Source organism: Carassius gibelio, chromosome A3 (assembly GCF_023724105.1).
Source record: "Carassius gibelio isolate Cgi1373 ecotype wild population from Czech Republic chromosome A3, carGib1.2-hapl.c, whole genome shotgun sequence".
NCBI classification, from domain to species: domain Eukaryota; kingdom Metazoa; phylum Chordata; class Actinopteri; order Cypriniformes; family Cyprinidae; genus Carassius; species Carassius gibelio.
Genome location: NC_068373.1, coordinates 26,086,063 through 26,110,131, shown reverse-complemented (window position 1 = coordinate 26,110,131; position 24,069 = coordinate 26,086,063). Strand labels below are relative to the sequence as shown.

At 37.3% G+C, this 24,069-nt stretch overlaps 4 protein-coding genes across 5 annotated transcripts; 2 read left to right on the top strand and 2 right to left on the bottom strand.

Moving 5' to 3' along the window:
* The first annotated feature begins 2,435 nt into the window (after positions 1 to 2,435).
* LOC127953715 (G-protein coupled receptor 183-like) lies at positions 2,436 to 3,386 on the top strand. The gene has a single exon (XM_052552990.1). It carries the CDS (start codon positions 2,436 to 2,438, stop codon positions 3,384 to 3,386), a length of 951 nt encoding a protein of 316 aa, XP_052408950.1.
* A 1,412-nt stretch (positions 3,387 to 4,798) lies between these two features.
* Positions 4,799 to 9,968, bottom strand: LOC127953623 (nuclear factor 7, brain-like). The gene is made up of 6 exons (XM_052552858.1): positions 9,570 to 9,968; positions 7,039 to 7,134; positions 6,709 to 6,939; positions 6,608 to 6,630; positions 6,082 to 6,200; positions 4,799 to 5,490 (listed from the first exon to the last, which is right to left on the bottom strand). Exons 1-6 carry the CDS (start codon positions 9,966 to 9,968, stop codon positions 4,961 to 4,963), a joined length of 1,398 nt encoding a protein of 465 aa, XP_052408818.1. The 3' UTR covers positions 4,799 to 4,960.
* Positions 9,833 to 15,448, top strand: tubb4bl (tubulin, beta 4B class IVb-like). Its single transcript, XM_052552883.1, has 5 exons — positions 9,833 to 9,980; positions 11,178 to 11,484; positions 12,462 to 12,570; positions 13,437 to 13,547; positions 14,063 to 15,448. The coding sequence occupies exons 2-5, from the start codon at positions 11,428 to 11,430 to the stop codon at positions 15,118 to 15,120; spliced, it is 1,335 nt and encodes a 444-aa protein (XP_052408843.1). The 5' UTR covers positions 9,833 to 9,980; positions 11,178 to 11,427; the 3' UTR covers positions 15,121 to 15,448.
* Positions 15,449 to 16,878: 1,430 nt separating this feature from the next.
* crb3a (crumbs homolog 3a) lies at positions 16,879 to 22,450 on the bottom strand. 2 transcript variants are annotated; one of them, XM_052553023.1, is made up of 4 exons: positions 21,896 to 22,450; positions 21,130 to 21,337; positions 19,149 to 19,192; positions 16,879 to 18,608 (listed from the first exon to the last, which is right to left on the bottom strand). In XM_052553023.1, the coding sequence occupies exons 2-4, from the start codon at positions 21,236 to 21,238 to the stop codon at positions 18,399 to 18,401; spliced, it is 363 nt and encodes a 120-aa protein (XP_052408983.1). In that variant the 5' UTR covers positions 21,239 to 21,337; positions 21,896 to 22,450; the 3' UTR covers positions 16,879 to 18,398. The 2 variants fall into 2 exon arrangements, with proteins under 2 accessions (XP_052408983.1, XP_052408990.1); XM_052553030.1 differs by having other exon boundaries at positions 19,149 to 19,189; positions 21,896 to 22,403.
* Between the last annotated feature and the right edge of the window lie 1,619 nt (positions 22,451 to 24,069).

Here is a 24,069-nt window from a genome sequence, read left to right as displayed (position 1 = left end):
TCTGTAATTATTTTTCACTATAGGTGAGAGAACAAGAGTCACTACTAATAATATAAGATTTGTTACTCATGAGTCTTCTTCATTGACTGAAACAATAAGACAAAGAAGTTCTCTTTGCATTCATACTGCTGGGCCTCGACAAATTACTCACAATATAGGGGCAACAGTGTCATAATATTAATATTGCAAACATTATTATAATTATAATCAATTGAGCCTTAATTTCTGTGCCAGGCTCAGGTACCAGGTGCCAGGCTCACACAGAATCAGTTTTTAACAGAGCATCTGCATAGTATAATGCTTTTGTTGAAAATTAGAGATTATGAAATCAATCGCCTGGTGAGAGTTTTTATTAATGGTTTCATTTATTATGAAACCTGACTAGCTTGACCTCTGTTGTACAGCACTATTAACGGACATTCATCGCCCTACACTTTTGTCTTCAGTAGAAGTGACAGAGGTGGTGGGAAAGAAAGAAGTGCTGGGAGCTGATCACCAAAAATGACCAGTAGCTCAATAAAAGTTAGCATTTCCTAAACTGCTGCAAACTGCTTTTACCAACTGATGATGTTTTCTCCAACAGGGACAGAATATGTAGCCTGAAATCAGTCAAAAACACCACTTCTTTCATCTGTTCATTTGCTAAGCTGGTCCTGTTTTTGTCACAGCTGCAACAGAGAAATGGTTGGGTTGTAGTCAGCTATTCTGGATATTTCTTAACCATAGTGTTATGATTATGTCTGTGGAAAAATAAAGTTGTTTCAAATATAGCTTATGCAATTACATTTTAATGAAACAAAGACAAACGTTTTGTCTTTGAATCACACACAGTAAGACCAGGATTTTGCACTAAGGAAGTATACGGTCAATTCTGTGTTTCATGTTGACTTGTAATTGGGAATTACATTGATTTCGAGAAATGTTTCCAGACTGTGGTCCTTGAGTACCCCAACATTAGACATTTTGGATGTCTTCCATTTCTAACACCCATTTCAGAAGATGAGCAAGCTGAATAAAGGATGTTTGATTATGGTGACACTTAAAGTATGTAGTGTTGGAGGTACTTTGGGAGCAGGGTCGGGAACCACTCACAACAGACTTCTCAAGTAACAATGACTTATCAAATATTTGAACTTATCAAAATCAAATTTCCATTGTTCACATCTAGCTGCTTGATGTCCCCAGAGGTGAAGGAGAAAAACACAGTTGATTAACAGTGTCAATCCCTGGGAGCCTCCTTATTGTTTAGCAGAGGTGCCACTGGAGAGCGTTTTGCCTGAAGGCGAAGGGAGTAGGTCAGGGACATGCGCTGGGTCACAGGGGCCCCTCTGAGGCCCCAGTGGACAAGTGGTACAGAGAATGACATGACAAGAACACATTGAGCTCACTGTCCCTTTAGGTTTAACTGGGTGGTGCTTCCCGTAAGCTCTTCTATAAAGGAGACAGATGAATCACAGAAGTCCCTCAGTCTTTCACATATAATGTTTTATAGTAAATAATAAATGTGCAAAACAACTGAAGTTTTCATATGCATTAAAGTTTTACTAAACTTTTTTTTTGTTACTTGCTGTGCAAAATAAGTGGATTAGGGAGACACACCAAGTGTACAATGTTGGGGGTACTTCAGGGTTGGTGAAACACTGTGTTAATCATAAATTGAAATCATGCAATCATGCAACAAAATACATTTTCATGTTGTATAAATACTATTGTACTACAATGTACAAGTGCAGCTGCCTCACATACAGCCAAGCCAGCCCTTATATATCCACGCTGAGGAAACAGGGCAGGTCTCATGTCATTTTTGTATGGACCCCAATGGAATTCCCTCTTGACAGGTGTTTCTGCACAGATGTGTTTTTGTGTATTCTGTGTACCTGTGTTTGTGCAGTGGCGCCACTACTCTGGGGATATGCAACGGGATAACATGATAACATCCTCAAGGGGAGACACTGTTTGTCATAGCTGATGTATTGCCACAAAATTTTAGATGATCTACAAATTGCCCTTAAGACTGAATCCGGTCAAATTATCATTACTAAACAAAATTAATACCACCAAAAAAACTGTAGAATAAGGGGAGCCGAACTTTATTCTGGAGGGCTATACCTTCCTGCAGACTTAAGTTCCTGCCCTTCTGCAGCACATCTTACTTTTATTTTCAAGTAATCATAAACACATAGATTTGCTTGTTTAGGTTTATTTGATTAGGGTTGGAGCCAAACATTGCAGGACAGAGACCCTCCAGAAGCAGGACTGGTCATCATGCAAGGATCTTTCTAAAAATGAAAGATCTAAATCTGAAATTTATCTCAAAAACATTTATCAATAATGTCAACTGGCATTCAGAATATGTTAATATGTTCAGTTAACATAACATTTGTCCTTTTCGCTTATTCCAGAATTTCATTTGTGGTTTCAGTTTCTCATTTTTCATGGAGAGTCAGCTACGCTACGACACAAGTTCCAGCTACATCCTCAGAAGCAGCCTGCCCTCCTCCAACCTGACGACCGATTCAGTCAACACGACACACACCGACAGTGTGTTTGAAGGGTGCGAACAAATGGTGAGTGGTATCATTTTTGACCTAGCCATACAATGCTTCAATGTGATCGTTGGAATACCTGCCAACATCCTGGTGCTCGCAAACCTAATAAAGACCCGAAATGAACCATTAACTTCTGATATCTTCCTGGGCTGCCTGGCGTTCATGGACGCCTACTTTGGATTTATGACAATCATTTCATCCCTCAATCTCTTCCACTGGAGGAGCACCATGGCTTGGATGGCGTTGAAGTTCTCATACGGTGTGAAGGACACCAGTGGGCCGCTCTTCCTCTCCTGCGTCTGTCTGGATCGTTTTATAGCCGTTCTCTTTCCCATCGCATTCGGACAGTTGAAGGCCATCAAATACAGGATCGGCCTGACCATCGTGGTTCTTCTGCTCACTTTTGCCTATGCTTCGGCCAAAACTGTTGGTGGGGTACCAAACTTTGAGAAGGTTTTCACTGGAGAGGTCTTGTTTGCGTTCACCTGGATGGTGGTGTGTAACGTGGCCATCCTCTGGGCCCTGAAACGCTCACGAGGTTCTGGTAAAGATGAGATGAATCCTATGAAAAGAAAGGCCTTTAAGATGGTGCTGTCTATTTTGATCATAATCATAAGCAACTATCTCCCTCCAGTGGCTCTGTTCCCCTTTGAAGACCACTATCCCCATAAGGTCTTCACTTGCTATGTGCAGCCAGTATGTTTTGCCTTCGTAAACATCAGCAGCACGATCCAGCCTTTAACTTACTTATCCCGCTTAGAGAAAGTACCATTCTTACCAGAATCTTGTTCAGAGAAGGTAAGCTGCAAGGAAAAAAAGAAGCCCTCAAATGAATGACATCAACAGCGTCTGAAATATGCTGTTAAAATGATTTAACATACTTCTGTAGTAGTAACTGAATTCCACTAGTTCACCAGTCTGCTACCTATAATCATGTATAATCATAGAAACAATCATAACATAAACTTGGATATGTGTAGAAATATATTGTACTGGAGGTTTAAGATTCTCTTTCAGTTATGTCTGATGAACTGTAACACTGAATTCGTTTTCTAAAAACAATGCTATATTTAATTATACCCAGTTTATAATTTTCTAAGCATTAATTTATAACCATATTACAGCAGATCTGAATATTGCTTGCATTATAGAATCACTATATTATTGTCTATAACTGTAAAGCTTATTTTGCAACAATCTAAATAAACGTGACTGAAAAAAACCAAATAGACATAAAAAGGTTTATTTGAAGGCTTGTGGCGCCACCATGTGTTAACAGAGCAAGTTTGAGCTGTTTGTATTTATCCTAACATTTGTTGAAGTTAAAATATGATCCCATAAGGCAATGTTGGTTCTGACTTACCACAAGTCTTATCACTTATCACTTATCATATAGGGTCAAGTACAGTTTACAGTTGGCCCAGGTTACAGGTGAGTTGAGAACTGGATAACATTAATAACTGCAACTATTTTAACAAATAGCTCTCAATGGTATTTAATAACTTTTTTAATAATACTCAAATGGACACTGCATGGCCACGACCTACCACGGTAATGGTGTAACCAAGAAAAAGGGTCATTAATTGATCTATGAACAAGTCTTTTTTTGAAAAGGACATCAGCTATAGGAAATATCTAAGAGGCATTGTTGGACATTATTAGAGTAGCAATTATAAAGACAAACATCTGAAAGTGGTCTTGATTGTGCACATGCTGGAGAAAATGGTTAGTCTTCACAGGTTTAAAAAACCTCAGGCTCAAAAATAAAGAGAACATGTAGTGTCTAAACAAAACTCTCTTTTGCAAACCAGACTCTCCTGTTCTGTCTTTGTAAAATATGTGTACACACCTTCTAGAGGTTTTTACAGCTGCAGTTTTTACAATATCAGCTATCCTTTTCACCCGAAGGTTAGCCTTCAGGAACCCATACAAATATATTTCAGGATAACTTCAGAATGGGTATTACAGTATACGAAGCATGAAAAATATATTATACACAATTTGTTACATTTTTGTTATTTTGATTTCATTTTTGAAAGCATATTGTAATGATGATAGTAGTTTGATAGGGATAGGAATGTTGTTATTTTTTTGTAAAATTGTACAATTTCTAGCAGGGATGTGGCGAGTTGGTTTATTCACATGAAAAAAATAACGAAGTTGTTGTGGCATTTCACGCTGCATGCATGTAATCTTTAATGACAAATACCATTGAAACAGATTTAGAAACTGCAGTTGTTTGAATATAGTTTTATTAGCAGTGAGGATAAGCTTGCACAGGCACATTAGGCCTCGGGCTACTTTGCACAATACTGATTGAGTTGAACCTGTTTAAATCTGCATTTATTTAATACATGTGTTGTGTACTATTAAGAGCTTCTCTGTATTATATTAGATATTAGATGATACTTTCACGTAGACACCAACACAGGCTTGGAGAGGATCTGCAAAGGCTGCTTACTTTGTGTGTAGAAGTACGGAAGTAACTTTTCTGTAAAGACATGTTTAAATGTGTATATGATTTCTTGACGCAATGGGTTTGAAAAAATCACCTCCCCCCCGTCCCAGTTCAGCTGAACCGAAACCCTTTGCAGTTTCTCCTCCACTTTTAGAGCAGTTGGGGGGGATGACATCGCCCTGTATTGCCCATCCCGTAGGCAGATGGTCCAGAAGCCATTCTCTGGTCTGGCAGGAACTTCCTGATCTCTCTTCACACTGTCACTGGCCAAGCCCAGGATCCAGTCCTCATTGTCCCCAACCTGGATCTCCCAGCTGTGGCTTGCGGAGCTGAAGGCAGTGCAGCCCAGCACCTCTGCACTGATGTGGAAGCGCTCAGGGTTACTCGGGAGGCCTTGGTTTGGGGTGCTATAGCGGAGACTGGTCAGGCTATCTGACAGCGTCAAGCAAGGGTGGGCTGTGTTTGGGTCCAGAATTACTGGACCTGACAAATGAAGACAGACGTTGAAAACATACTGTAAAATAGCTGTCAAAAACTACAAAAACAGCTACAAAAGTGGTCACTGGAGTGGTATCCTTTGAAATTGTACATCATTATTTATTCCTAAAGTGTGCATATTAAAACCTAAAGTGTACATAGTAATACCATTTAGAAGGGTACTGCCCCAGCTTTTTGGGAACAGTATAAAGTCACAAAAGTGAAGTTATCTTTCAAGTGTTGACATTATCAAAACAAGTATTTAGCTGTATTAAAACTTCATTTTTGTTTTCTTTTTGTCATTTACAGTTAACTAGTTTGGAATTCAATTACATTTTCTAAGTTTGTTATTTCAGTATTGTTTGGTCATCATTCAAACCATTGATCTCTCTCTCTCTCTCTCTCTCTCTCTCTCTCTCTCTCTCTCTCTCTCTCTTAGCAATTTTATTACAGTTTTAATAATAGCTGTTATTATGAAATAAACCACTATACAGTTTGCAGTACTATCAGCATTAAATACATAGAACTATGCAGCAAAATAAATGAACCCTACATTAACCCTCTGAGATATTAAGGTTCATATTTAGACATACTTACTGTAAGGTGCAACTCCCTTCATCTTCTCCCAGACCTTATACTTTACATTCCCAAGATGCTTCGATTCATCCAACAAAGATCCAGACATGCCTTCTGGATCCTGCCATGTACTGCACATTCTGCAAACATTTTTATTTTATTTTATTTTAACATTTGATTTATTTATTAATATTCTAATCTAGGCTTAATTGTACGTGTTATCCAATAAAATGTGAGCTAATGTTGATTCAGTCTTATAGGTAATAAAATGTGAAGTTCATCTTTTAGTTCAGGAATTCATTTTAATACACTGATTATAGTAGCTGACATAAACATGCCACAGAGAATATATATTTTTTTTTACTGTTTATGCTTAGGACAAAAAAAAAACATAATAAAAGCTCAACGTGTTGCAATTATCATCCCAAATTGATTTAATGTGTGACACTGACACTGAGAACCATTTTTAGGTTGCGACCCATCAGTCAAAGATTAGATGCAACAGCAAAACAAAAAGTAATGCGAAAAAAGTCATAGATATTCTTACCTGTCTATGATAGCTTTGAAGTTCTGTAAAAGATTAACACAAATTAATGTCTCAGTGAATGAATGAGAACATGCTTTTCCAACAGATGCTGATATTCTCACCTGCAGCAATGTTAAATCTTCAGCATTTATGGTTTGCTCCATTGTCCTGATTATGTCTGTAAGAGACGAAATCCTCTGTGCATCGTCATCATCTCTGTTTCTCACAGCAGCAACCCTGTGCTCTTCCTCTTCTTTCAGTGCTGATAACCTCTGCTCTTCCTCCTCATAAAGAAACTGATGGAGCTTGAGAAACTCATCCTTCATTTGTCTCTCAACCCGATTGGCCTGATTCTAAGATAAAAAAAAAATAATAATAACAATAATTGACATTGATTGAAATCTATTGACTGAGCTTTTAAGAAAAGCAACATATCTGAATATAATATTGACCTTAATGTGCTCCAAAGTAATAGCTGAAGATTGTCTTGCTTTATCGAATACCTCCAGCTTACATTGCAGTACCGTCATGGCAGCATACATTTTATCCTGCAAATGAAATAATGTCTTTAAAAGAAAAAACAAGGATATATTCCTTAATGTATGTAAAAAAAAAAAAAAAATCTTGAAATTTTGATTTGGGTATCAATTGGCGTCAGCATAAGAGGTGTCTATCATATATCCCTCAATTAAATTAAATGAAGAATAAAAGAGAAACGGGAGTTATTATAGTTAACTAATACTAAAAAAAAAAACTAAAAAAAAAAAAAACTTGAAATAAAATAAATTTTGACTGAAAATGCAGCCTGAAATGAAGTCGGCCACAGTTTTTGTTTTATCCAGCTGTAACATCCAAGTGAAAGATATAACACCAACATCGGAATCACTGAGTTGGATAAAGGATCACCCCCCTCCTAGAAATGAACTCAATCAGGTGTAGCTATCACCTTCTCAGTGGCACACGAACACATTTGATTTCAGCTGTGGGCATTTTGTTCAGCTCAGCATGAGAAGAGCTTTCCTGGAGCATTTCAGAATCCATGACAGAGAGTGGTCATTGTCTGCATGTGACAACAATATCACAAATACTCCACAAATGTGGCTCATTTCTCCTCAAGAAAGGCCACATGCAGTCACAAATGAGCTTTGCAAGAACACACCTTGAAGAGTCTGAGGCAAATGAGACTAAATTATTTGGCCTCAACACCAAATGATACGTCTGGCAGAAATCCATTAGCTCATTATCCAGAAAACTTCCTCCAGTAAAGCATGGAGATGGTAATATCTTGTTATGGGCTGATTCTCTGCAGCAGAGACTGGAGTACTTGTCAGGACGGAAGGAAAAATGTTGAGGAAAATCTGCTGCCGTCTGCCAGAAAGTTGTCAGTGGGAAGAAGGTTTATATACCAACATGACAATGACCCAAATCACACAGTGTTGACCACACAGTGTCCTGCATGGCCTGTCAGAGCCCAGACTTAAACACCCCTGAATATCTGCAGAATTTGAAGACTGCTGTCCACAAACGACCATCATCAAATTGAACTGAACTTGAGCAGTTCTGCAGAACTTCTAGAGAGATACCCCAACAGACTAATGTAATTAAAGCAAAGAGAGGTCTGTCTTCATTTCAAGCTGTAAAGCAACAAAATGTAATTAAATGTGATTCTTTTCTATACCTATGTGTGTGTGTATGTGTGTGTGTGTGTGTGTGTGTGTGTGTGTGTGTGTGTGTGTGTGTGTGTGTGCCTACTTAACCATATTTTGGTGACAAATATGTACCCAAAAGTGAGCAAAACCTGACAAAATCGCCAAAAAAACTCCATTCAGGGATGAGATGGTTTGTACAAAAATGTATAAAAATAAAACATAGTTTTTTTTAATGGAAAAAAAATTAGAAAGTTTTCTGTAAGTGTTAGTGGGAGGGGTGGGTTAAGTTTAAAAAGTGTATAACTTTCTGTATATAAAAAATATAGAAGTCTATGTAATGTCCCCATTTATATAAATAATTAAACGTGTGTGTGTAGTTTTAGTAATCATGGTTTATATATATACATATATATATATATATATATATAGAGAGAGAGAGAGAGAGAGAGAATAATAAAAATTTTAATAAAATACAAATTTTCTCTAAGTGGATGTCTTTTGTATATGATTTAAATAAATTTGTTTATTGTTCATGTTTAGTGAGCTATGTTGACCCACAAAGACTGTATGAACAATTATATGTTTAACTTTGTTTCTAAAGAAAAGAATAAAAATTAAATTGAAAAAAGTAATTAAAAAATAGCTTAAATTTAAATGACAAATAATAATCAAAAAATAAACTTATCCAAAAATTATACATATAAACTATAATAGTATCTCAGTGATAATAAAATAACACTTGAACTTACAAACTTAATTAATAGCATAGTTTTTATGGGTTGAGGGCATTTACCACAAATTGTCCATGTAGTCCTCAGCATTAATTTTCACCTAAATTTGATTGGTTGCACATCTTTTTATGTTAAATACAAAATATCTGACCAGTGTTTTGTCTTCCCTTTTAAATGGCAATATGTTTCTATAAAATGCTATCCGAACAATGCGTGATAAGCTTTGTATTTGCATTGAGCATTGTTTTATTCAGAACAGACCTACAGCTGAGAACAACCACTGCAGAAGAACTATGAAGCCTTGGCGTTTACCATTACCCTGATCCAACTCTACAAAGATACTCTGAAAGATTTATGTCACATTTTGGAAAGAGTTGATCACATTTTCCCAGAATACAATCGAGGCATATGCCACAATGAATGCTGAAGGTGTTGTTTGAAAGTCTGCCATGGTCTTTTTGGCCGAACACACTGAGATAATGTCAAAGTGAACTTGATAAACAGCATTCTTGTGTTCTGCCGCTGTAAACCAGTAACAGCAGCATTGAGCACGACACAATGTAACACAGTTTGTCGAAACAATGTGGCACTGTCAAACTCTACCTTACAGTTCTGAGCCGCCTCTTCCGTGGGAGAGCAGTCGTGACCTTTGTGCATTTTTGAGGCTTGGCACACCACGCAGATGGGCTCCTGATCCACCAAACAGAAGAGTTTGAGCTTTTCCCCATGTCTCCAGCACAGGATGTTCGTTCCAGATGCACTGTCCTGGCCTCTGCCCAGCAGGAACGCTTCACACAGGTTTTTGAGGGCCCGGTTTGAAGGGGGGCTTTTCTTGGAGGCTCTTCTTCTGCAGACGGGGCAGCTACGAAAGACCGCGCTCTCCCAGAAGTGCTCCAGACAGCTCCTGCAGAAACTGTGGCTGCACGGCAAAAGCACCGGATCCTGGAAGATCTCGCAGCACACGGGACAGGAGAGGTCCTCTTCGGGAAGGTTTGCAGACATGTCCTCCAGCAGGTACTGGGGTTTTAACAGGAGGGATTGTAGTCTGTTGTTGAGTTTACAGGTGTTCCCACTCCGCTGGTTTCATGGAGCTCAGTCTGTCTTGACATGCATCAGTAGAGAAGGAGGGGTCTAAGCACACTGAACTAGTAAAACTAGAAGTCAAGAGTTTTTAATGATGTCGAGAGCCGATGGTAGTTGAGCCACATCTTTCAGCATGTTCCCGCAGTCTGATTTGAATAGTAGGTGTGGTTTCTTCCCATACATCACATTAAATACATTATTAATAGATACTGTGTATAAATGTATTCATGCATTGTGACATATGCACAGGCAAATATAAACACTGAAATGCATAACAATCAATCTAATTGTTTACATTGTAATTGTGTAATTTTCACACAGCATGGTCATTTTGGTGTTGTACTGTTTAATTTTTACTGAATAAATTTTAACAAGAATTAATCTAATGCAGTACAAATTATTGTAATGACCGCTAAATAAAATGCCTTGAGACTGGGCTTAAATGTCACGAAAAAGGCACCGTGCCAAAAAGATGACACCCTATTGATTGATTGTAAATTATAGGAACACATTTTACAGTGTGATACTGTTTCAACTTCAAAATTCCAGATTTAATTCAATATTTGTTTTCTTGTTTTTTTTTGTTTGTTTTTTTTTTTTTGTATTATATGCTAATAGTATTATAGATGGATAGATAGATAGATAGATTAGTTAATGTATTAAAGAAAATGAATAAACAATGAGCAATGCATTTATAACATTATTTATTTATCTTTGTTGGTGTTAATGAAAATACAGTCATTCATTGTTAGTTCATGTAAATTCAAAGTGCATTAACAGTGCAATAACTAATGTTAATAATGCATTAGCAAATTTTGAAATTAAAATGAACTGAGATGAATAAATGCTGTAAAAGTGTTGTTCATTTTAATGCATGTAAACTAAAGTATATAACTATTGTTAACTAATGAACCTTATTTTAAAGTGCTAGCAATAATTTAGTGTCAGCCACACTTGTCAAGCACCAATCTGTCTCTATTGCGGTTATGGTCCTGCTCCAGTCCAGTGTAGCCTCCTACAAAACAAAACAAGTTAAACAATACCATGGTAGTTTCATAGTAGTTCATTATTGTAATGAGAAGCCATTTTCCATTCCCTTTGCAATAGTTTTCAGACATGTCTTTACAGTCAGTGGTCGCCTATCATCTCCGTCCAAATCACAGACAGCATCCTATCCGCTGTCTCCACGAGCTCAAGGTCCTCCTCCTCTCCTCCAGTCTTGTTGGTTACCATGGCGATGACGTCATCTTGCACCACAAGTCCAGCCCAGTAACGGAGTTCAGAGGCGGGCGTTAACCTCCGAGCGACAGAGACGAGCAGAAGAAGCAGCTCGAGAGAACATTCCTGCATCCCCGCCATCGTCCTTTCCTGCAGCATCATGCGCGAGATTGTGCACCTGCAAGCTGGCCAGTGCGGCAACCAGATCGGAGCCAAGGTAAAATACACCAATTATGTTGCTTTTTGAGATAGGATGGCTCAGATTTAAATCTGCACGCGATGCCCTCCAAGGCGACTAATCCACACTTCAGAGAATCTTCTAGAAACGCACTGCAGTTCGATTCGATTAATTCTGCAGCTTCTGTCATCTGCATGCACGATTTAAACGCGCATTTGTCCGATTTGGAGCTGAAGACAGACGGTGCGTTGTGCGTAGAGGAAACATCTCATTCATTGTACGATGGAGATTGAATGAATTCAACGTTCCTTTGTTTCCCCCCCTCTCCCTTTTCTATTTGTGTTAATCATGCAGTTATGGCACATTTATTACAGCTTGACCTTATGTATATCTTCAGGGTGATTCATTTTTGGTCGTAGGCTAATGAGACTGAATTGTGGGAATTGGTTCCTCCTGTCTACAAAGAATGACCTAGTTTACGTTTAATTAGCATATACGGGATAAAAAAAAAATCTACATTGCTATTTAATATTTAGCAAATATATAAAAATGCATTACATATGTATACAGTACATTTATGCATCCGAGTCTTGACTATATTTCGTTAATCGCTGAAAGAAAATAACATAACATGGAATCCGTAAAATGCACATAATGTACCATATTCCAAATACAACTTAGAGAAACGTTCTTAAAAACACATATATGAAAATATTCATAGTGAATAATCGACATAATTTAATTATTTTCGTTGCTTTTCATTATTTGCTCAACATCGTATATTCTTTAGTATTTTTTTATTTATTTTTTATCTTACATGAAATTTTAAATCTGCATATTTGATGCTCATTTAATTCCTTATTTCTTTTTTTCTAAGAGTTAAATATTATTCTTTCTTCGTTTTTTCTGTCTCTGTCTGTCCCTCCCCCTCCCTTTCTCTGGCCTTGGCCCTGTTGTCTCTGCTCCTCCTCCTCCTCCTCCTCCTCTCTCTCTCTCTCTCTCTCTCTCTCTCTCAGTTCTGGGAGGTTATCAGTGATGAGCACGGCATTGATCCAACCGGAACATATCATGGAGACAGCGACCTTCAGCTAGACAGGATCAGCGTTTACTACAATGAGGCCACAGGTAGTTTTTGAAATATCATAAAGGTTGCAGAAGCAAGAATCCTCAGCATCTTTATGCATATTCGATGACAGCAAAAATATTTAGTCGGATCCAAAGGTGACACTGAAATTCTGGGATGTAAAAGCAGTGTTTTTATCACTAACAAATAAATAAATAATAATATGAATAAATAAAATGAAATAATTAAGAAAAATGAATAAATAAAATAAAAATGAATATTCCGCCTTGGAAACTAATTGAAATAAGTTTTTACTAAAATTACAAAAGCACACAATAAAATCACCATTACTGAAATTAAAAGAACAGCTGAGTAAAAATAAAAGCTCATTCAAAATACCGGTATGAATAAAAACGATATAATAGTATACAAATAATACTAAAATAACACTGTAAAAGTGGAAATTAAGTTTTCAGATTAAAATTTTCATGACAACAGATACCTATAATTATTTGTAATTATAATTACATTTCTAATTATGTTATTATAATTATTATTTTATAGTCACTAATGAAAGTTAAGCAAACCACATTGTGAACTTCTTTGCACTTACTTAAAAATGCTAAAACCCAAGCTGATACTCTTTAAATCATTCTCAAATTATGTTGGATAACATGATCATTAGGTTTGACACACAATTCATAGAGCTTGAGTGTTGCTATCATTACAGTGAAAGGAGGACACAAAGACCATTCATTCAAAAATTGTATGCTGATTTGTATAAAATACTGATTTGTATTGTTTTTAGTTATGCAAAATGTAAGCCAATATTGTGGTCTCAGACTTTTAATCCTCACCTCATGTGTACAGGAATTTGCATGCACATTGAAACAAATTATATGACCCGCTGTATCGTCTCTTTGTTTAGGTGGGAAGTATGTTCCCCGTGCCATCTTGGTGGATCTGGAGCCTGGCACAATGGATTCAGTTCGATCTGGACCCTTTGGACAAATATTTAGACCTGACAACTTTGTTTTTGGTAAGCTAATCATTCATCAAATGTTTTACAGTATCATTTTACATGCTTAGTCTCTTCTGTTGGATGCAAGAAGTAAAAAAAAAAATGACATTGTGGATGCCTGCAAACTCCTGTCAGAAGACTGATGGTGATTGGTGCACTCTTATGAATGGGAAAAAGTTCAACACACAGGATGGCACAATAAGTCCCGCCTTCTAAATAAAAGAGCCAATCACTAACTGCGAAAGTCAACACCAGCTGCTGTTAGAAGCTCTGGCTGCACATTGGCTTTACCAACCTGAAAACCTTTTTTAATGCTATTTCAGCACAAGAAACACCATTTATGGAACAGTATGTGCCAGATTTTGTTGCTTGTTTGAATTATGTTATGCAAATGTAAGTTTGGCCAGTTTTTGAGATTTCTGGAGCTGCCTATTCAAGTAGATAGAGCTTGGTCTTGGGTGCCAGAAACAGCTGCCAGAAGGTGTTGAAAATATGGCCTTTTCTTGAAAAGTGCTAAATGTTAATGATTGCAGGTCAGAGTGGTGCTGGAAACAACTGGGCCAAAGGTCACTACACAGAGGGAGCAGAGCTGGTGGACTCAGTACTGGATGTTGTTCGTAAGGAAGCAGAAAGCTGCGACTGTCTGCAAGGCTTCCAGCTCACCCACTCTCTCGGTGGAGGCACTGGCTCAGGCATGGGCACCCTCCTCATCAGCAAGATCCGTGAAGAGTATCCCGACCGCATCATGAACACCTTCAGCGTGGTGCCTTCGCCCAAGGTGTCCGACACCGTGGTGGAGCCCTACAATGCCACGCTGTCCGTCCACCAGCTGGTTGAGAACACCGACGAGACCTACTGCATCGACAATGAAGCTCTCTACGACATCTGCTTCCGCACCCTCAAGCTCACCACACCAACCTACGGCGACCTTAACCATCTCGTCTCGGCCACCATGAGTGGAGTCACCACCTGCCTCCGCTTCCCCGGACAGCTCAACGCCGACCTCCGCAAACTGGCCGTCAACATGGTGCCCTTCCCACGTCTGCATTTCTTCATGCCCGGGTTCGCTCCCCTCACCAGCCGAGGCAGCCAGCAGTACCGCGCTCTCTCCGTTCCTGAGCTCACTCAGCAGATGTTTGATGCCAAGAACATGATGGCCGCCTGCGACCCCCGTCACGGCCGCTACCTGACCGTGGCCGCCGTCTTCCGCGGACGCATGTCCATGAAGGAGGTGGACGAGCAGATGCTGAACGTCCAGAACAAGAACAGCAGCTACTTCGTTGAGTGGATCCCCAACAACGTCAAGACCGCCGTCTGCGACATCCCACCCCGCGGGCTCAAAATGGCAGCCACCTTCATCGGCAACAGCACGGCCATCCAGGAGCTCTTCAAGCGTATTTCCGAGCAGTTCACCGCTATGTTCAGGCGCAAGGCTTTCCTTCACTGGTACACCGGCGAGGGCATGGACGAGATGGAGTTCACCGAGGCCGAGAGCAACATGAACGACCTGGTGTCTGAGTACCAGCAGTACCAGGATGCCACCGCCGAAGAGGGCGAGTTCGAAGAGGAGGGCGAGGAGGAGGTTGCCTAAATCACAACCATCTGCCGAAATATTATTCCTTACACTCCATCCCACACATTTCATCCTTCTCACCACAAACCAGTTCTCTCCATAACAATTCATGGGTTTTCCCATTCAGTACCCAACAATGACAGTCATCACCCCCATCAGTGACATTTTGATGAATTGTGAACTTTTGGTTTGGTTTTGTGTTTCTGAATGTTGTGAATGCACGCCGTCAAATCCCCCTTCACATTCAAGTGAAACGCAAGTGATTTTAACTGTAAAGCCTTCAGATTCAAGAACGATGTAACTGTTGTCAGTGTCATTCTGAATAAAGGCTACTCCTACATCTGAATTGCTTCGTTGTGGTTGTTGTTGTTGTTTTTTATGTCACAGAGGGTTACAAGTAATTTTTTAATTAAAGGTATAGTTCACCCAAAATGCAAGTTAGCCCATAAACTACTCACCCTCAAATCATCCTACGTGTGTAATATGACTTTCTTCTTTCAGATGAATCCAGTCAGGAGTTGTTTAATGCCACTCAGCGGGTGTTGCAGTGCATCAGTCCAAAAGAAGTTACGTAAAAAGTGCTCCTGTAGTGAATAGATCCATTTTTGTAAGAAAAATATCCAGATTCAAAACGTAATGATCACTTTAATGTAGCTTGCACCGACAGTTTTACATTGAAGAGGCTCCGGGAGGATGTTGTATGAGGTCATTCGCTGGTGAGTCGCGTGAAAACCAACCTTTGTTAACAGGAGCAAAGGAAGCAACGTTTCTTTACTTTTACTCTTGGCTTATGTCAAAATCCTCTGACATTTTTCTTTACAAATTCTTGTTTTGTACTTCTAATTAGTGACCGTTGTTTTGTTTTGATCTCTCCCCTGTGCTTCCGCGTTCTACACTTCTGAGAGACGCATTCGCGCAAAGCCGACCTCATACATCACATGCATGGAACTGCTTCTGTTTACAACAGTGAACGCAAGTTACATTCAAGTGATTTAAATAGGGTTATTTTTCTTACAAAAATGCATTGATTTGCTACAAGAGGACTTTGTTCAACCCTCCCCTCCCACCCCCCAGAGCCTTGTGAGACACTTTTTATTAAGGATGGATGCTTTTTATTTAACTTCTTTTGGACCCACTGAGTGCCATTAAACAGCTTGAAAGAGCAAAGACCATTTTCAATATAACTCTGACTGGATTTGTGTGAGTAATTTATGGGCTAATTTTCATTTTTGGGTGGACTAACCCTTTAAAATTAGTGGTACTCAAGCAGGTGGACACAGGATGACTTATTTATTTTAAAACAACTGCCTGAAAGAGACACTAGACCACTAGAGAGCAGTGTTGCTGAAAACAACGTGCTGAACATGCTTTTCTTAGCTCTAGTTCTCACAATAAACTCTTGCAATGTTTTTGGCAAGAAAATCGGTGAGACACAGCCTGATTACTATACTATGCTTATTAAGAAATATAATCCTCCATGCACACCCAGATATTATTAAAGTGTCAGCACTCATGGGATATTTATGTAATGTCATAACATTTCAAAGAAGCCTAGCCTAGCCATAACAGTAAACAGTACATCAGTTTGCACTAGTACATCAGTTTGCACTAGCTGCACCCACTATTGTGTATAAAGAAATAATGCCCAATGGGTAAATAGACCTTATGAGTCAAAGGAACAAGTGTGCAGCCGTCTTTACAATTTTGTCTTTGAACTGCCATTTTAGTTGTAGTTCTGTACAGCTGATGTCATAACAAATGTCAGTACACTAGAAAGATTTTGAAAATGAGCATTTCATTTATACATTTGTATGACATTACCTTCATGCTGTGGAAATACAAATGGAAGACAGAAGACAACCAGCACAGCACAGTCTTGCTAAATTCTACATTATAGAATACACAACTGTTCACCATATCACCCACAGCAAAATATTTTTACTGCGTAGTAACATTCTCTTATATTAGAGACTGCATCTTCAGCGGAAGAATAACACTTAATGAATTAGCTTAATAAAATAATGTTTTAATGATAATTTGTCCCGTCTCTTCAGCTTTTTAATATAGAAAAAGAGTTTTATAAAAGCAAAGGCACTTGGCCGTGCTGCTCTGTAAATATAGTGACTGCTGGGCATAACAAAACCCATTAGCATTTATATTTATTATATTCACAATATAGCATGACCTTTGTGCCTTGTAATCTTAAATAAAAACGGCACGATTTAACAGATTCTAAAAAGCTGACATTTTTTGAAAAAGTACTCCAGTGAAAAAAAATGCATGAAATATTTGAATGTAAACATTCGTGCTATGATAAAAGAATCAAGAATGATTCCAAGTCAATTCACTGTTGCACTGATCAAATTTCTGGTAAATTAATACTAGATTAAATTATTTAGATTGAGAACATTACTGAGGTAAATCAAGACAAATGCCATTTCTCAATCATTTGAAAAGTTTTTTCAACAAACATATGAGAATGAACATCTAACATCTATATTGTGAGCAAATTGATCTGAATAAATTTTTTAAAGGTGTAATGTGCATAATGTAGTGCCAACAAACAGAAATGCAATAATAATGACCAGCATCCATTGTTCAGTCAACCCCCAAATTCACACCATTGGTCAAGCTGATGCCATTTAAAGTAATAATTCAGCCAGAAATGAAAATTTTGTCATCAAAAAGTTGACAGTACCCATTAACTTCCATAGTATGTTTTTTTTTTCTTTTCTTTTTTTCTATGTAGCTACTTTCAAGTTGTTCAGTTACCAACATTTTTAAAATATAATTCTAGTCAACACAAGGACAACTTGAAAAACTTGAGCTTGAGTAGATGACGCCAGAATTTTCATGTTTGGTTGAACCAACCATTTTAAGCCTGGCCCATTCTGAATGTGAAACAAACAAACTGCAATTCTGTTTCGTGCCACTAGGGGCGCAGAAACTACATGCTTCACCTTTAAATTTCTCTCTACACTACATACAAACATCAGCATTTTTATGTGTAAAGCAACCGTAAAACAGGTAACACATCACAAAATGAAGTATTCAGAGAAAAGCTACCAGGCTAAAATGGCATAAAATGCTAGAGAGATACACGTGCAGATCAGTATGTTGCCTTTTGGAGAGACAATCTGTTCCTTCAAGTTTCTTCCAAGTAGTCAGACTTTAGCCAAAACATAGGGCTAAGTTTGTGCCTTTAGAAATGTTCCTTAGTAAATGTTTATCCGTTTAACCATTTTGGAATTTAGTCACTTTAATCATGTGCTGTATGTTAGTCATAAACCAGTGTGTTAAATCAGTCTCTCCTCCTTGGGTAGTTTCAGAGCGTCAGGCGTCTCTACACTATGCACTCCTGACTGCTCCTCTGCGCTGGGTCGGTACGTCCCTTCCGTCTGTCTCTTCTTCTTTACCACGCAGAACAGAAACAACAGAACCGCTGTTAAAATAGCCAGCAGTCCCAGGACCACGGTTGGTACAACAATGGCCACAATATCAGGGCCCTGGTCAAAGAAAAGTAGGAATGTTAATCAGCTGAAGCAGTAGAACAGGATGCTAAACTGCATTAAACACTGACTTGTTTAAGGTTAGTTGCATGTAATTATGCATAATTTGCATTTGCACATGCATGTTATTACTATACTACTGTTATTAGTGTAGTAATAACATGTAGCAAGGGCAATGAAAAGTGAGAAGTAATAATATGTTAGGTTTTTTTGTTTTTGTTTTTGCATTATGAATTAGCCATAAACATAAAAGTTATTTGTTTCAGGGGTTTTCTTTTAAGAAAATAATCATTTTACTCACCAAGCATGCATACAATTGTTTAAAAGTGCTTTCACAAAATAATAATCAGCTACTTTTTTCAGCATTGATATTAATAATACTTTTTATCTTGAGCAGAAAAATCAGCATATTAGAATGATTTCTAAAGGATCATGTGAAACTGAATAAACTAAAATGATTTATAATTTCTAGACAGATGATGCACTTGAGGCTTATATATGGAGACACGACTACACCTCAGGAGAATCTCTACTTACTGCGCTGGGAGCTGTAGAGTTACTGGACATTGTGGTCATTTCTACTGCAAACAGAAAATATTACAATGAGATTGCAATCAATTGTACAGATTTTTGATGCAGACTCTTAATATGACTTTGGTATTCATCCTATAGCTCACAAATCTTGCATGGTTTTTTAATGCAGCGTTGCAGCTCAAGGTAGCATTTTTTGGTTCTTTAATATTTATGTGCCAGTTTCATTTCAAATCACATCACTATGCTGTGCACCTATGCCACTGAGCTCAATATTAAGGCTTTATTTCTGAGAAAGAGAAACAAAGATATGAGAATGAGAACTAAATGTTAATAAAAGAGGAACTTTAAGTTTTCTCCATGTCGATTTGTGTAAAGTGTGATACATCCGCAGCGTGATGGTGAAATCTCACAGTTAATGAATTATCGCAATATTATGAAACCCAGTGTTCAGAGCTTCTTCTTTTTCTTTTCTTTTTTCTGGATATTGAATATAAAAGAAATTGATAAAATTGAGAGAGTGAGACGGTTAAATCTTAATCATAAATGCCTACACAAATGAGATGTAAAAAAATACATAGTAATAAAAAATACTGCACTTGTTAAGTAATTACATTGCCTTTAATCATGTGGTGCTGTATGACTGGTTGATATCAAATCCATTTTATATTAATTTATAAATTTATAAATTATTATCATGGTCACCTTGTTTAATAATAATGAAGCAAAGTATGAACTGGTGCCCTATGCTTAGCCTCAATTCTGTAAGGAACAACAAATCCCTTAAACCTCAAATAATCTCAAAATTTGGCAACTTTGTAAAATCTTTGTAAAATGCACTTTGACAAGCCATAATGTGCGTTCGAAGGTCAGGGAAGAAGTAATGGTACAAACTGCTAACTTGACTGAAAATAAATGTTACACTTGCATATTGAAGATAAAACACATATATAGAAGAGAGAGATCGAGAGAGAAAAAAGGGAAAGAGAGTGGGAGGATATATATAAAAAAGAGAAAAAATGTTAATGATTCACAGGAGCAAATAATCCCTCAAGGGCAAAAGTGCAAAGATAACTTTAAAGAATGAAAGAAACTTGAGTCATGAAGCATGTGTAGCATCGTATTTTTGTTTGCGTGACCATTTACAGCCCCACTTATGAATCTCACAAAACATGTTCTATTTCAAAAATGAGAATGAAAATACAAATAAATTGTATTTTCTATAAAGAAAATTACACCTCTTTATGGCCAAGCCTCAAATTCTCATTGTCTTTAAGTCAGCATCAAAGGTGTACAACTAACACCACAATAATGTCACACTCTCGGTATTAAATACCACATTTTCCTCAATAAACTCCTAATTTGGGGTTTATTAATAGTTAGTAAGGTAGTTGATATGTTTAGGTATTGGGTAGTAAGGGATCTTCAATATGGTCATGCAGAACATGCTTTATAAGTACTAATAAATAGCAAATATGCTAGTAATTTTCATGCTAATAAGCAACTAGTTATTATTAAGAACTGTGTTATATTTATAAAGTGTTATATTTCACATTAGTATACAGTATCGTTAGGTTAGAATAAAAAAAATTGTTTTGCAGTTTAAGTATTTGTGGCTGAAACGTACCTACTTGTCTTAAAAATAAAGTCACAATACATCACAAAAGTCACAATACAAAAAAATCTTAATGACCCTAAAACTTGGTCTGTTTTCTGTAAGGACGATAGTATTTCTTAGTATCGTTCTTGTGATATTCAGGGTTTTTATGACACTTCTGCGGGAAACCGACATGCTTGAGCTTGTCTGCTCCAGAAACAATCCTGTACTAATTTAGTACAAGTTAGAGGAGTGTTAGGCTCTTGTGTTCAGATTAATCTGATGCAACTCCACTGAGCTGTTGAAATGCAGTGAGTCTAGCAGTGATAAATAGGATACTCTCAAAGTTCAGTTTTGGACATGACTGCAGAAGTGGCGCGAAGGACTCACCCTGGGCCGAAACATTCCTGAGAAGCAGCAGCAGAAAACTCCCTGCCAAAAGCCCAACCTGCCGTATCATCTCTGGATTGATGGAGTCAGTCTGCACCTCTACCCTCATCCAGAAGGGCCTGACGCTCCGGGTAGGTTGGAGTGGAGGTGATCAATAAATCATGTCCCAGATCAAAGAATAAAAATAGTCCTATCTGTCTCCAGCAAGCTGCAAAAGAAGAGTAGAAACGTCTGTTAGGATCTGAAGTTGTTTTGCAAACGTGATTGTTCATATTGTGTGCAACAAACTAAATCAGTTAAAGTAAAAGTGATTAATAGGGAACCAGATTATTTAGCTTGCTAATCTTTTTTTATGATCTCCTAAATTACATTTTATATAAAATATATATATATATATATATATATATATATATATATATATATATATATACACAAACACACACACACACACACACACACACACACATGCACTGATTCATTCCATTAAACCTTAATGTTTATGTGTAAACTTTTTTTATGAGTTTCAACTTTCAAAAAATCACCATGTGTCAATCATTTTAAATATTTCTTAAAGCTGTACTGGATGTGTTTAACACCTAACAGCTGACCCTGGCCATCCTAATAGAAAAAAAGGCAGCCTACCGGTATTTATTTTTCTTTTCTCAACTAGCCTTTTTCCAGTCCACGACAAGCACATTCCTTCTTATTTGTGTTGCTAAGGAAACATTCGTCCATAGTAGACACATAAACAGAAACAAACTCATACCTGTGTTTCCACCTTCATAATCCACGATGTTTTCCGACGAATAGACTGTATGTCCAATAGATCTGACCGCAGCTCGCTTCCGCCTCACCTTACCGGTGAAATGAAGTATTTAAACCGAAACTAGCGCAATACTCCGGCGTCCCGCTCATAATAATAATAGTACATTGTCCTTCGAGATCCTGCTCTGCTATCAATGGTGGTCTTGTGTGGTTGTTATCCTATTTACTAGTGTGTTGAGTGAATGCTCGAGCTGTGTTTTTTCTTCTTCTTCCTAAATTCTCATCGCTGATCACATGGTTCAGTGTCGTGTTACAACACCTGAGTCCAGCTACTACCTGTGGCGCGAGACAGTCGCGCTATTGTGCGCAGACATGCACCTGCTCACCAAAGCGATGCGCGCTCTCGATCAGTGACTTCACTGACACACATCATCGCTGATTTCATCTTTATGCTCTTGCTAATTTAAATATTTCGCGGATGTCAAATGGTTTGCATCTGACTGATTTGAGGTTTTAAATTGAAGCTATTTTTAGCTGTCATTAAAGTTTCAAGAGATTTAAATAGCACTATACCTCTCTTTCTTATCAATACCATCGGTTTGAAATATTATTTTAGTGTCGCGACATCCAGTGGTAGCGAATCAACTTTTAATCTTACAAGAACAAATTCTTGACATACCACAGTTCCGTTAATCCCTTTCCTCCTGTCCTTATAGGAAAATTATTAACCACTTCGCTACTGTTGCTTCTTTGACGATCCACACACAGAAAAAAAGAAAATTAGCATTAAACTTTCCCATTGAGACAGTAAAACGTACAACAACAACGAATAAAATAAAATATAACATAATATAACAGATTATAATGTAATATATAGACAATATAATAAAAAATGTACAACAAACTTGACTATTGAGACAGTAAAATATAGACTACGACAACAACAATTAATATAATATAATATAATATAATATAATATAATATAATATAATATAATATAATATAATATAATATAATATACATTTGTATTTAATAATTTAGCAGATGCTTTTATCCAAGGTGACTTACAAATGAGAAGAGCAAATAGAAGCAATTCAGACCAATAGGAGGGCAACAGTGTTCAAGTGATTTAACAAGTATCAGTTAGTCTAGCACAGTACACATATCAGTTGTTTTGTTTTTGTTTTTCCAGAAAAAGAGACAAATAAAATAAGATGCAGAAAGTGTTTCACAAGTAGGCCTAGGCTATAAACACTTGGAGCTTCTGAAATATCGTGATCACTAACAACATGTAAAATGTGGTGAAAAAATAATACATTTAAACAAATTGATGCATAGTAATATTCAGTTATTCTTCTTTAACTGTCAGCTGTTTCATCTTCGTCTTAACTTGACTTAATATTTTACAACCTCTCTAATAAAAGACATTTCATTAGCCTACTTGATACACAGACACAGATGGTCACTGATACTTCTGGAATCTTTCACAATTCAAATTTAATTCACAATAATAAAAAAGTAATAAAAAATAAAAACTAGCAGGTTTTACTAGGTTAATTCTATTTATCAAGTTAACAGTTTTCACATTTGGTTTTTAATAATTCAACAAGAAGACGCCTCATTTGTCTGCTAGCGTGAAGCGCATTCACAAGAGCTATAACGGTTCGGACATTGTGTGAATCAGAGGTAAAAAAAAACAAACAATATTAATACTGTTCAGTTTCTTGCATAGACTGATCGTTTTGTGTCTTTACACATCAATGTTTCATCACGAGCTGCAGGGTTTAATTTGGATTTGTCTGTGCATGTTTTTTTTTTTTTACTCTCATAGATTCTGCTACCATTGCCAAGTATTGTGCTGAGAAACTGCAATGACTGAAGTAAAAAAAAAAACATAAATGGTGTTCTACTGAAGAAACAAAGTAACCTAAATCTTGGATCCCCTGGGGGTAAGCAGATAAACATCAAATGTTCATTTCTGTGTGAACTATCCCTTTAATTCGTGGCCATGATTTAGTTAAACCTTGTTGATTTAATGACTGTAATGATTTTTTAATTAAACCTAAAAATATTATGTTTATGTGAAATGTCAGATTACCTGTAGCTTACTGTATTAGTGTTAAAATGTGTTTAATGCTCATTGTTTTACCATATTAAGTAGGCTATAAATCATCT